At 35.5% G+C, this 14,158-nt stretch overlaps 2 protein-coding genes across 2 annotated transcripts; both read left to right on the forward strand.

The window, feature by feature from the left end:
* Positions 1 to 3,911: 3,911 nt before the first annotated feature.
* LOC143540971 (mediator of RNA polymerase II transcription subunit 27-like) lies at positions 3,912 to 6,991 on the forward strand. Its single transcript, XM_077033905.1, has 7 exons — positions 3,912 to 4,197; positions 5,456 to 5,621; positions 5,700 to 6,147; positions 6,237 to 6,296; positions 6,370 to 6,438; positions 6,529 to 6,572; positions 6,661 to 6,991. The coding sequence occupies exons 1-7, from the start codon at positions 3,912 to 3,914 to the stop codon at positions 6,812 to 6,814; spliced, it is 1,227 nt and encodes a 408-aa protein (XP_076890020.1). The 3' UTR covers positions 6,815 to 6,991.
* Positions 6,992 to 7,866: 875 nt separating this feature from the next.
* LOC143540961 (putative ascorbate-specific transmembrane electron transporter 1) lies at positions 7,867 to 9,549 on the forward strand. Its single transcript, XM_077033901.1, has 4 exons — positions 7,867 to 8,025; positions 8,137 to 8,208; positions 8,240 to 8,410; positions 9,286 to 9,549. Exons 1-4 carry the CDS (start codon positions 7,867 to 7,869, stop codon positions 9,547 to 9,549), a joined length of 666 nt encoding a protein of 221 aa, XP_076890016.1.
* The last annotated feature ends 4,609 nt before the right edge of the window (positions 9,550 to 14,158 follow it).

Genomic DNA, 14,158 nt, shown 5'->3' on the forward strand with positions numbered 1-14,158 from the left:
GCAAGGCTACACGCACAAGGCACTTAACTCTTAAATAATTCAGTAATGTCACCTGAAGAAGGAGTGAGCAAGCCGGGAACACTCCCGCCCAAAGCCGGGAATACTCCCGCCCAAATGAGCCAGTCCGTACGCTACTGGAGGACCTTTTGTACTGTACCTGACGAGGTATGGACAAAAGGTCTGACCAAAGCAGCGACAGCTCACTGTGACAAAGGAATAGTACACAGCCGGCCTGGTCACTATCAGCCGCTGCCTACTCACCAACCCCTGTCACTATTAGCCGCTGCCTACTCACCAACCTGTCGTAGCACGTGCATAGCCTGCAGTTGGTGGAAAAGGAATAGTACACAGCCGGCCTGGTCCCTATCAGCCGCTGCCTACCCACCAACTGCCAGCATGGCATGTGCGTAGCCCACAGTTGGCAGAACAGGAATACTATTCAGCCGGCTGTACCTTCTTGGAAACCTACATTCGGCTATAAATACTCCAACACTTTGGAATGGTATGGACACATTACATTACCTTATCACATCTTATCTTCTCTAGCAATCTCTTAATATATACTTATATTCAAGAGCAATCTAGTCTGATTCTCACGCCGGATGGTGGTCACAAGGAGGTACCCCCCCCTTCTCAGTGACGAGCTCACGGTGTCTGTTTTGCAGGTCACCAGAAGAACCATCTTTGCCGGACATAACCCCTCGTGGGAAACATCTATTTAACCCCCAGATTATCCGTAATCTGCCCAGGGTCAATTAGTGTTTCTTCAGAAAGCTTATCGTTAAAAGTCTACATCGATATAAGCTTAAATTGAAGCTTATAGTACCAAATATTCATGAGACATCAAACCATTACAAGAACATGATATGAAATAAAGAATCAATTGAATGATTCCGTAATTAGAGATGAATCCATCGGATGATTAGGCTGATGATTCAATAAACAGAGACAACATTAAATATGTTAGAAGACAAGACAACTGATTGATTTTATTGTGTGTACTTGTGTTTAAAACTACAATTCAAAGCTTCAATTTATAACCCAATCGTTCATGAATGGAGAAAGGAAGCATCCACCAAATTCTTTTACACGATTTTCAAGGCTCAATTAGAGAATCATGACAATCTGGAACTGAGAAGAACAGGAAACACATATAGGGATGTGTCTACAACGTCTCATATAGGGATGTGTCTACAACGTCTAGTAGTGATAATGAGGCCACACGCGTCTAGAAGAATAAGGATGGGCCGAGAATAACTTGAACCGTGCGCCCTGTGACCACCAACGTGAAGATAAACCCATAATGAACAAGCAGCCTGAAACATGTAAAATAAGGAAAGAAAAAAAAACAATATTAGATAATATATATTAAATTGTAATTTTAACAAGCTCAAGTTTTTTTTAGTTAGAATAATCAAACACGGGCTCAACTTGACCCAACTTGTTTCTACCCTATAATCCACCTGTTAACTTCGCTTAATTTGGGCATGTCATCTTAATTCCTCTAGTTTGCAGCTCATTTTGGAGGAGCCAGTTGATCTACAATAGAACCGAACATGTGATAAAGTGGTCAATTACTTAATTTAAATCAGTACTTTATTGGTTAGGTGTGGTTAATTAGTCCAAAGAACACTCTTAATATAAGTTCTCGTTTTCTTTTTTGCAGTTTACTCAATAAAAGAAGCATATGCTCAATAAAAAGTAGATATGCTTTTCATTATTATCTCCTTTAATTTACGCTAATTCGATGTTTAAGTTTGCTTGCCTTAAAATAAATACTTTTGTTCATTTACATTGTCGTTAAATTGAGAAAAGTTAACGATCAACAGAATAAATTCCTATGGACTGTCAAGAGAACATATGAAAAAAAAATATTCGTATAGAAACATTAATATAAAAACATGTACTTTAACTCGCACACGTTTAAAATCGTGTAACCCAAGCAAAACTCGTTTAACCAAATTATCTAAAAGTGTCACACAAGTTGACATATACTTATATAGTAATGAGGTTTTAACATCTTTATCGGGTTGTAATCCAATAACCTAAATACAACCTGTTTAATTAAACATGTTAACTCAAACAAGACCGGCTTTTTAAACAAATTAGATATGATAACGTAAAACTTGTTTCTTTTCACATGGCCCTCTTTTCGTGATTTATTTAGTTTTATGGATCAATTAAACGGAAGAGATCGTTAATTATATAACTTTATATATGTGGCCTCATTGTATAATATATTCCTCGTAGGCCTATTTAATTGATCAGGGTTATAAATACCCAAAACAAAATATTCTTTATTTAATAATGAGGGTGGTGCAAATTTGTCTTTTGAAGTAATAGCATTAGGAGTGCAAATTAGCCGAGGCGTCAAGAGTTATTTGAGCTTGAACTAATAAAAAGCTAAAAACGAGTTGAGCGAAAGCCTCAAATAGCCCGTTTAGTTATCGAGCCCGAGTCATGCAAGAGAAGATAGTTTAAGCTCATTTAGTTGAGTTTGACATATCTTGAACTTTTATATATTAATTTCACACTACACAACCGAGCTTGAGCCGAACTTTAAATCGTTTAAGATACTACACGAGCTCGAGTCGAGATTAGGTCTGCTCAAGTTTCTTGTCAATATATATTAAAATGATTAAAAAAACATATCTAAACTATTTAATACATAAACTACGATCCAAGTTTGAACTTTAGAAAGAAAACTCTAAGCAAGTAGAGGTGCACAAACCGGGTATTTTCAGAAGCCGACACCTGATGTGGTCAATAAAAGTCAAGAACCCGGAGCCAATAGAAACCGACTTCGGGTATGGTCGGGTATTTGACCGGATTTGCCGGGTTTTTATCAGGTTTAAGGTCAGGTTTTCACCGGGTATCGGTGGAACCAGTTCCAGGTATGGTTCCAAGGCAGGCTCTCAAGGAGGGCAGGGTGGTAGACGGCCCCCAACCCGACATACCGCTAGGCCTAGTTTTTTTTTAAATTATATATATTTTTATGAAAACTGTATCTCTAATTAATGTTTAACTAGAAATGGCAAATGGGTATGACAACTTACTTTAGACATGCTTAAGCTTATTTTTATACAAAATATTTTTTTTACACAACCCAAATCATAATCAATTAAGTTTATTTAAAAATTTAATTGTATAAACCAAACAAAAACCCCTTTTTACCTGAGACTCAATTTTTTCCCACCTTTGACCCAAAATTTTTTAAATATTATCGGAGATGGCCCTGCACAGTTCTGGAGAGAAACCCAAAACCCTGTCTATACCCGTGAATCAGGTACAGTAGGGTCAGGTCTAGTTCCAGAACCGAGTTCTTTTGTGCACCTCTAGAGGTAGAGGTGCACAAACCAGGTATTTTTAGGAACTGGAACTGAGTAGGAACCAGTTTCGAGTATGGTCAACAAAAGTCAAATCGGGTATAGAAAAAAAAAATTGAGTTTTGACCGGGTATTGGTGGAACCGTTTTTTTGGGTTCCGGTATAGTCGGTCATTTGACCAGGTTTTCAGTGTTTTTTTCGGGTTTTGAGTTTCGGGTAAGGTAGGGTTGGGTTTTGACCGGGTATTGGCGGAACCGATTCCACCGGGTCCGGGTTGGTTCCTGTTCCGAATACAGTTTCGGGAGAAACCCAAAGCCTGGTCCGTACCCACGGATATGATAGGGTAGGGTCGGATCCAGATAGGAACCGCCGAGTTTGATCCAGACATTTTCTTTTTGTGCACCTCAATCTAGAGGGGCTTGGTCTTGTCTAGTTACCAAATACTCAAAAGAACAAAAGAACCAACAAGGCCCAAACCATAACATAAACATAAAACCAAACACCAGAAACAAACATTTATTAATTTGGAACCACTAGTGCACGTGTCACCCACACTTACCACCAAATAAACAACACAACCCCAAAATGCACCACCAGTCACAACCACCACCACCACAACCCGCCGGAACCCTAACCCTACCTCCACCGGAATCCGCCACCGACGCGCCGCCGAAGCAAGTAGCCTTAGCAATGGACCGGCTAGCTCACGCGGCTCGGCTCATAGCCGACATCAGGCTCGGCGCCGATCGGCTTCTCGAAGCTCTGTTTATGGCCGGTCAGAATAATAATAATAATAATAATAAGCCGTTGAATTTGATTGTGCAGGAAGGTGCTTCTATGCGGCAGTATTTACTGGATCTGAGAATGATTGGTGAGTGTTTGATTTTTAGGGTTTGGGTTTTGTACATAATTGACATGTGGCATGGTAAGAGTAGTAGATCAGATACTTTGTTGTGATACACTCAGATTAGTGCATCAAATGGTCGACTCGTCTAATATTTATTAGTGTCGTGTTTCGGGCTGACACATCTTACGTTTGTTTGCGGATATGATTGGTAATTGTGACGCCCTGTTTACGGTGTGGGCATATAATGATATATGTGTGGGCCATTTTGGGGGGGAGTGAAACTGCACTAATTTTGACATTATTTTACTAATTTCGTGAAGATAACGTTAAAAGTGGCGGAAGGTTAATCAGGCATCATGTGGTGGCGTTGATAGCCGAAAGACAAGGGTGCATGCACTAATCGGTTGATGGTTGAGTATTACGCGCCTTATGTCCAAGGCTTGATGCAAAACTACTATCGAGCCTGGGGACTCACTGGAAGCAGCCTCTCTATTCCTACGGGATAGAGGCAAGACTATCTACATTTTACCCTCCTCAGACCCTACCATAGCTTAGCTATTGGTGGGATTTACTGAGTACGAAGATGATGGTGATGTTGTTATTGCCTTATTGGTGTTGAGGGTGTTAATTTGGGGTGACACGTGGTTCGGAATTGAAACCAATGAGATTAATATTTATTAGTTATTATTAGGAGGCCTGTAAACGAACAGAACGAACACAAACAGGGGCATATTATAGAACTTTTGTGTTGTGTGTGTGTGTGTTAGTACATTAAGAAAATGGGCATGTTCGTATTTATTCATGTTCATTCATTTAGGACCTAAACGAACACTTCACGAATGTAAACGAACAAGTCTAATGCATCACAAGCCATTCAAAAACGCATATAAATTAGTGGTTAAATTTTACATTTTATAGGTATGTCAAAACAAGTCCATTTTATGTCTGTATATATAAGTATAAACTACCTATGTATTTATTAAAATTTAAAAGGACAGAAACGAAAAAACATATATGAATGTAAATAAATGAACATAAGTGAACGTACAAAATGTGTGTTCATGTTCGTTCAATTCAAATGAACAACAAAATTTGTTCATGTTCATTCATTTATTAAAAAAACGAACATAACGAACTTCCCTCCGAACAGTTCGTAAGTGTTTGGTTCGTGTACAGGCCTAGTTATCATTCTACCTGAATCGTGCTAAGCTTCTGCAGGAAAGAGTATCAGTATTGTGAGTGAAACATTTGAATCTGAATCGAATATCTGTGCTTTTAATAGGAAGACAATTGGAAGATTCTGGAGTCCTGAATGAGTCACTTAGATCAAGAAGTAATTCATGGGGCCTTCATATGCCTTTAGTTTGTCCAGACGGTGCTGTTGTTGCATATGCATGGAAACGACAACTGGCCGGTCAAGCTGGAGCATCTGCTGTTGACCGAACCAGGTGCACTTTGCTTCTTGATGATTACTAATCTTTTATTAATTTCCAGTTTCTGATTGTAAAAAGTTATAATTGTTATAGGTTAGCTTTGAAGGCATTTATTGATCAAAAAAGGCGGTTTTTTCCTCATCTTGATGACAAATCAGTAGACGGGCAAGCCTCAAAAAAGCATCGTGGCACTTACACATCAACCGCGAGTCAACACGAAGACTTTAGTGAGTTGAAAACAGTGTCAGATGTATTAACAGAACTCGAGAAAGAAATCCCAGAAGTCAAAACCTCAACTTATCAGCGACTTGACTGGTCAAAGCGAGCCTCGTTACTTCCTAATGATACTCTTGATGAATCACCAAAAGATCATAGTAATTTCCAAAGTTCACGAAACATCATCTCAGAATCAAGAACAGTTAATGGTGATCAGATTGGTGTCATTGAGTTGTTAATCCCGTTTGTATTTCGAGCAGTAATATCATTGAATCCAACCGGTTCACTTCATCCTGATGCAGTAGCTTTCTTTTCACCCGACGAGGTATTATAATTAATCTTAATACCAACTTAAATTGAATTATTCTACATTTAAACAATCTCTGTTAATCTCTTTCTAAACTGTCTTCACAGGGTGGCAGTTACGTACACGCAAGAGGTGTTTCAGCTTTTAACGTTTTTAGAAACATCACGGTAAAAAAATTATACAATACCAGTAACACTAATTAATATTCTGTCTTTCATAGATGTTTTTTTTTAAATGTAGGAACATGCTGCAATGGCTCCACAGCATTTTATTGGTGTCAATGCTGACTCAGCACTATATAAATTACTGGTATAATCATCAGTTATGTTATAAAATTATGTTTATACATCGATTCAAGCACGCAGGCGTCATTTATTTTATTTATTTATTTTTTTGTAGCATTGGATCTGCAGTTATCAAACTCTATTTACTAAAGCTTGCAGGTATACCATAAAACCTATACATATATGCATATGAATTAATTTGGTTTGTTAGTTTATACTTAATTGTTTACATATGTGATTGGTGCAGTAAATGTGGGAAGATACTTTCAATGGACAAAGAATCAGCTTTGCTTTTACCGCCTGTTCAACGACCATACCGAAATTTTTTGGCGAGTAAAAATTTGTCACAGAGTATGAATGATACCCCAGCTTATCACATTGGCTGTTTTCCCAAAGAATGATAGTTTAGACTTGAGAAGATATGAAGTTATTTGTAGATAATAAAAGTTGTATTATTCATCAGGTGATAGATTTTCCATCATGTGTTATGGTGGTCGGTTATTCGAATTTTGTGAGATGGTTGTTTCGTTTTTCGGTTATGCTGTTGGTTGTATTAGTAGTGTCTAGGGATCAAATGAGATGATGCTTGTTTTGCTTATTATGCCGTCTTCAAGTTAAACATTGAACTTGACATCCTTCATATTTGCACTTCGTATTTTTGGATTGATCCGAACATGACTTGTTAACTAGTTTCAGTAAGCTCAATTTAGTTTCTAGTATTCATATGAGGAACCTGAAGGCTGAATCCTCTTCTTGTGGTGTAGTGTGGTATTATGCTTGGGTTCTCCAATTAAAACCCAAGTTCGTTTTCTACTTTGTATCACTTTTAGTGGATATAGGAAACGAAGGATTTGAGCTAGACCTTGTGAGGTCATCAATTCGAATTCCGAGCCCACCCGGGTTTTAGTACCACTGTGTGTTACGCTAGAGAGTTCTGCTCTTGTGGTGGCACAACGACTTTCAAGTTGCAGTTGACTGTATGGTTTTCCGGGGAAATGCCCAAGCCAAAATCTAGATCCAACGTGGGCCTGGTTAAGACAACATAGTCTGGTTGGAGTGGGGCAACAGGGCTCTCCAAATTAGAAGAATGCGGTGGCCTAACACACAAAAAGCCGTCATTCTAAAAAACATTTGAGGAACCCAAATCTCGAAGACCGGCCTTTATTAAATATAAAGAATATTAACATGGTATAATACATTTCATATTATATCATAATATAATATGTTATTATATTATACGCGTAATTTGAATAATAATCATAATATAATGTTATTATATTATACGCGTAATTTGAATAATAATAATAATATGATAACAGTGATTACAAATATCATATATGCAATATCATTCAAGACTTGTATATATACATGCTTTGTCAACATATGTTTTCAATATTGCTTTACAAGTTAAAAGTACTACAATAAAAAAACCCTATCATTTTCAACTTGTGTCATGCAAAACAATCGTTCGCGTTATCGAGTGCCAGCTTTCCTGGTGACCGCTTTCGCACATTTGCTTGCGGTATCTATTGCTACCCTTGGTTTGTATTGGCTTATAAAGTTAAAGGAAGGCGTTGCTTTCACATCTCATGTAAAAATCCAGATTTTCAACGTAAGTTCAGTAGAAAATGTGGAAAATAACTGAAAAATTAGATTTTAGTAATCTCATCATTTTCTGGTTGATCGATAAAAATCGCACCTTAGAATCTTATTTGATTCACAGATGCATCCACTTCTTACGATACTTGGATTCATTATTTTTTCTGGCGAAGGTAAGATTAAATGTATAATAAAAGTGCACACAATTATAAATTTATTTTAAGCAGTTAAAATTCACTTTTAAGTGTGATAATGCATATCGTTATTTTGAATCACTTTTAAGTGGAATATTGGGCATTTACGCGGTTTTTAAATTTCATAATGAACTTAAAATCGGACATGCATACACTTTACATTCCTGGATCGGTTTGGCTACCATATGCTTATTCGGCCTTCAGGTAATTTTCCTGGATCGTGTTCGTTGATTGATGGGCCCAACCCTGTCAAGTGTCAACCTAAATAAGGTTTTGTATATTAATATTTTAAAACTTTTAATGTTTGCATGTTACTTGTAGTTTTTGAAGCACCTATATTTAAACTATGCCAATTATTTGTTTATTATTAAAATTTTGCATAAAAAGATACTCAAATAGTTTTAAGTTATTTTATAAACTTATTTAGAAAACTAAATAAGTGGGATAGACATGTCAACCCCCATGAACTCACTTGGTTGACACGAACACAACTCGTTTAGCTAAATATGTTAATGGGTTTGAGCACAAGGCATTTAGACTAAATCCAAAACTACGTCGTTTCATATCAGTGGCGGATCCAGAAATTTTGTTCAATGGGGGGTAACAGTAAAAAGGATCGATTTTTACAGTGTAGTCGAACTAATTACCATATTTAATAAACAAAGTGGGTCAGAAACACGCTCTTTAGTACCTATCTTTCTTTTAGAAAGTCATGATCAACAAGGAAGATTATCTAAATAAACAAAAATTAGATTCGTAGTAACTAGTAAGACAACCTTTAGTACCGGTCTTTTTTCAAATTCGGCTTTGGAGGGAAAGAGTAAAAGACTTGGGGCATATGAAAGACAATGAATTTGGGGGGGGGGGGGATTTTGAATTTGGATCAATTATTATATGAAATTTACAAAGCCATTAACAAGTTGAGTGGGGGTCATTACCCCCCTGCCATTCAAGTAAATCCGCCACTGTTTCATATAAAAAAATTAACTTAAGTAATCAAATCTTGAAGAAAAGGATTCATTAATTATCTTCCAACATGTTCATATATATCTTACTAACACAACCTTAAGAAATGCTAGTTATTACTTGGATTTTTCACCTTCTTGTTTCCGGGTGCCAAGTCAGCAACACATGTTATATTCGCCCCGTGGCATATTTTTACCGGTGTAGGCATATTTTTCATGGCGATAATGACCGCAGAGACCGGATTAATGGAGGAATTTATGTTTCAGAAGTTACATAAAGGTCAAGAAGCCCTTGTGGTCAACTTTATAGGAATATTGATACTTATGTTTGGGATATCTGTTGGTCTTATTGTTGTCATTCCTTTGAAAAGAAAATAGTTTGTATTTTTTTTTTCAATTCAAACAAATGCTAATGTTAATGGTCTTTAAAGGCACCTAAATATAATCAAAGTGACCATTTCATCATCTTACTCAAGCAACGATTTCTATTTACGATGTTATTGCCTTATGGATTGACGGTTTTCTTAAATCATTAACTTTGGTGGATTAATATAGAAGACTGCTTGAAAATAGAAGTTTTATATAACAGTGCTATGCATGCATACAAAATGATTGACATAATGTTGTTGAAATCATGTTAACTCATGATGATATTCATTGCGTATGCATGCGTAGAAATGACTATATAAACGCTTATTTTTATGCAATCTTCTATATTTATCAACCAAAATAAATTATGATAAGAAAATAGATGATTTACAAATCAACAACATCATGCATACATAATGAATTGCATCATGTATCATGTTTACGCGATGTCATTCATTCCGTATACATGCATAGGAATGATAATATAAAACTTCTATTCTTTTTAAGCAATCTTCTATATTAATCAACCAAAATCAATTATGATAAGAAAATAGAAGACCCACAAAATCAACAACATTGTGTATACGAAATGAATGGCATCATGTAGTTGAAATCATGTTAACTACATGATGCTATTCATTCCGATAGCAATCTATAAAATATATAAACGAAAACCCTAAAATCCTACGTTTCGTGATGTGGTCGCTCCCCCCTTTTATGGAAGTCACCAGATTTTTTGATTTTTAAATGGAGGCCTCTCATTGATTTAACCCAAATTCATGGGTATGGGTCTTACCAAAACCAGATAGCTCTTAAACGGGTTATAACATCTCATTAAATTAAAAATTAATCTTACCAATAATTTGATATGAAAATCCTATAAAATAGGGATATACTAAAATTTAATATCCAATTTAAAAAAAAAAGATATTATTTATAATTAATAAACAATTTTATAGTAAAAAACATAAGCGGGTCATGTGTCACCAAATCCAGATAGCTTTTAAACGGGTTATAACATATCATTTATTTATGAAACCCTTTCATCATCAAACCCTAAGTATTATTAACTTTCTTACAATAAAGAAAATTAAAATCCATAAAATAAATATTAAAAACGAAAAATGTAAAACAACCATTCTCTCAAGCCATCAGATTGCTTTATTTATAAATGAAGGCTTCTCACGCATTTGACCCGAATTCACGGGTAAAGGTCTCACCAAACCTAGATAGCTCTTAAACGGGTTATAACATCTCATTATATTAAAAAATAATCTCATCAAATATTTGATATGAATATCCTATAAAATAGGAATATACTAAAAATTAATATCCTATTTTATTTTAAAAAAAGAAATTATTTATAATTAAGAAGCAATTTTATAATAAAGAAAATAAACGGGTACTGGATATCACCAAATCCAGATAGCTTTTAAACCGGATTATAACATAACATTTATTTGTGAAAGCATTTCATCATCAAACCTCAAGTATATTAATTATTAACTTTCTTACAATAACTAAGATTAAAATCCAAATATATATATATATATATATATATATATATATAAATATTAAAAACGAATAATGTAAAACAACCCCCATAATACGGGGGATAAAATCTAGTGATGATATAAAGAGAAAACTTTGTAGAATAGTAACCAAGTTTCAAGTTTATTTCAATTAAGGCACTCATATTTTATTTTGTCTCAATTAGGTCACCCAACTTTCAGTGTTTTCATTTAGGTCACTCAACTTTCAATTTTATCTCAATTAGGTCACTCAGCTTTCAATAAATGTTCTAATAATATCTTTTTTACCTTCATATTATATGTTCATAAATAACTTAAGCGTCATTATAACCAGCATTTTTTTTTATTTTTTATCAGTAAATATATCACTTATGATGATATAGTAATTGTCTCTCTCGTTTTAGAACAAAAATTGAAATTTAAGTAACCTAATTGAGACAAACAGAAAGTTGAGTGACCTGATTGGGACAAAACAAAATATAAGTGACTTAATTGGAACAAACTTGAAACTTGATTACTATTCTATAGTGTTTTCATTAATATAAAACGTGTAAGGCCAAAAATGTTACTTGTGATATCAATGTGACAAATATATATATATATATATATATATATATATATATATATATATATATATATATATATATGCGAGATTTCAAATGAGAACCCCTTTGAGTTTTAAGAACTCGGTGTAGCAATTTTTTTAAAATTTTTTTACACATGCATAAGATATGTAGGTTACATACACGTAAAAAAATTACAAAATTTTTTACGCATCGAGTCGACTTTTCACATATGTGTAACGGACGTAAAAGTTAGTGTAACCACTTACATATTTATTCTCTCTCCTACTTTGACTTTTTTGCCATATTTAATCTCAACCACATATTTCAATCCATTTAATTAAATGTGCGGCCTAGAATGGAGTTCTTAAAACTCAACATGGTTCTCAAAATATCCCTCCCCCATATATATATACACACACACACACACATATTGGTTAATCAAATTGGCGATGTCCGCAAGAATTCCGGATCCGAGACGAGAGCTTCGGCACACACGTTTAGCTTCAACGGGGAGAAAGATTTCTAGACTGTCTATGTTTAGCTATAAATAGGACATGCATTGTCTTTCTATGTGTGTGCATTCTAGTGTTTAAACAACGACCCAAGGAGAGCTCACCTTGGGTGGGATTGGTTCGATTAATTTTATGAATCTTTTATTATTACCGATTACGGAGTCGTGCAATATTATCTTTATATTATTCGTTCGATCGATTGTTTATACCGCACCCATCTCGATCGCTTATCAAGAACAAAATCCATTCGTTTGTCGGATCCGGTTTCGGGACCTACACTTGGTATCAGAGTTTCGGCTCAACGTTTTGAGGTTTTTGGATCTTTCTTTTCGGATTTTGATCATGTTGGTTGTAGATCCGTGTTTGGTTTTGTGTTTGTTGCTAGATAGAGTTTGCTTTAAATCTTGTTCTTGCTTGATATGGACTAGATCTAAGATTTGGTGTTCTTGGTAGTTGGGTTTAAAAAGTTGTTCCCCGTTCCCTGATCTTTGTTCCCTGTTCGCTATTCCCCGTTCACTGTTCTCTTCAGAATTTCATTTCACTAGCAACTTAAAAATGGCTTCCGATGCAGAATCTCTCTTGAAACACTACCTTCTCATGGACAATGAATCGTGCACGAACAACAAACCACCTAAGTTGGTCGGTTTTAAGGTATTTAATGATTGGAAATACCAGTTCATGAACTTTGCAAGAACATAAGATATGAGAATGATCAGATCTATTCAAGATGGTCCTTGTCGTCCTAAAATAAAAAACAAAGCCGGTGTTGAAATTGAAAAACCTCTTAGTTCATTCACTCCAAATGACCTCGAACAACTGCTTGTTGATCAGAAAGCATTTGGTTACTTGACAATGTGCTTAGACAAGAAGATTACACAAAGTGTTAAAGAGTGCACTACCGTCCAAGAACTTTGGGAAGCACTTATCAAAAAATTTGAAGGGAACTTGGAGATGTGGGAGTCCAGAAAAGAAATGCTAAACGAAGAATTCAACATGTTGAATCACATTCAATGTGAAAGCATCGAGTCCATCATTGATCAATTTGAAGCATTGAACACAAAGATGAGAAGTGTCGGTATTATTCGTGAAGTTGGTGAGATTAACAAGAAACATCTCAGCTCGCTTCCTTACACATGGAACAACAATGTGACACTAATCAAATCCGGGTGAATTTCATTTCGAGACACGGAAGGCGAAGATGAGAAGGCTCTCAGTGTTAACTCTGCTGCTGCATCAAGGGTGGAAGAAGGTGAAAATGCTCTCGAGGTTAACAACTCTGCATCATGGATGAAAGAAGTTGAAAATGCTCGCATCCTGGATTATTCTCTGAATCACGTAATCACTATCAGATAAACCTATTTGTGGGTTGCACACAATGATTTATCGTATAAGACAGAGAAATTATGCACATGAAATTGAATTTGTTATTGTTCAATGAAGAATAAGAGAGAACCCAGTAACCGTTGTTCTCTCCTGTCTTTGATGATCGAGAACACCCAAAAACAGAGAAAAAAACCCCTTCCTCAAAATAATAACTATCGACCTCTATATAAACTCATCCATCTTTTTTTATTAAAACAATAAGGCCTAAATCAATTAAACCCAATTAACATAGCACTTAAGCCCACACATTAAAATAATAAATCCAATGTTATTATAAAGCCCAAATAACATTAGAATTAAATCGAGTCCGCACTCCCGCGTCACCTAACTCGTTTAATTTCTAAGGTTATTTCCTCGATTGACAAGTTAATCCAATAACACTAAAATAACCAACAGAAGTGGGGTCGTTGCATTATATTGATATAGATATATAATTTATTTACAATCTTTCCCACACATACACTTCATATCTTGGCAAGCACCCGAATGTGCTGTTTGTTCTTTAGATTTGCACTCATGCCCACAATTTCTATCTGAGAAGCAAGCTCCTTTGAAGGTCGAGCTTTTAGACCAACATACCGGTTTAGGTGGTGACGGTGGTGCTGGTGTTGGTGCTGGTGCTCCG

Source organism: Bidens hawaiensis, unplaced genomic scaffold (assembly GCF_021521415.1).
Source record: "Bidens hawaiensis isolate Kalapana, Puna unplaced genomic scaffold, B.hawaiensis_p1.1 tig00012418_1, whole genome shotgun sequence".
NCBI classification, from domain to species: Eukaryota; Viridiplantae; Streptophyta; class Magnoliopsida; order Asterales; family Asteraceae; genus Bidens; species Bidens hawaiensis.

Coding starts and splice junctions, on each gene's coding strand:
- LOC143540971 (XM_077033905.1), top strand. CDS start 3,912: ATGCACCACCAGTCACAACCACCACCACCACAACCCGCCGGAACCCTA. Junction 6,148..6,236: donor CTTTCTTTTCACCCGACGAG/GTATTATAATTA, acceptor CTGTCTTCACAG/GGTGGCAGTTACGTACACGC. Junction 6,573..6,660: donor CTATTTACTAAAGCTTGCAG/GTATACCATAAA, acceptor TGATTGGTGCAG/TAAATGTGGGAAGATACTTT.
- LOC143540961 (XM_077033901.1), top strand. CDS start 7,867: ATGCAAAACAATCGTTCGCGTTATCGAGTGCCAGCTTTCCTGGTGACC. Junction 8,026..8,136: donor TAAAAATCCAGATTTTCAAC/GTAAGTTCAGTA, acceptor TTTGATTCACAG/ATGCATCCACTTCTTACGAT. Junction 8,411..9,285: donor TATGCTTATTCGGCCTTCAG/GTAATTTTCCTG, acceptor AAGAAATGCTAG/TTATTACTTGGATTTTTCAC.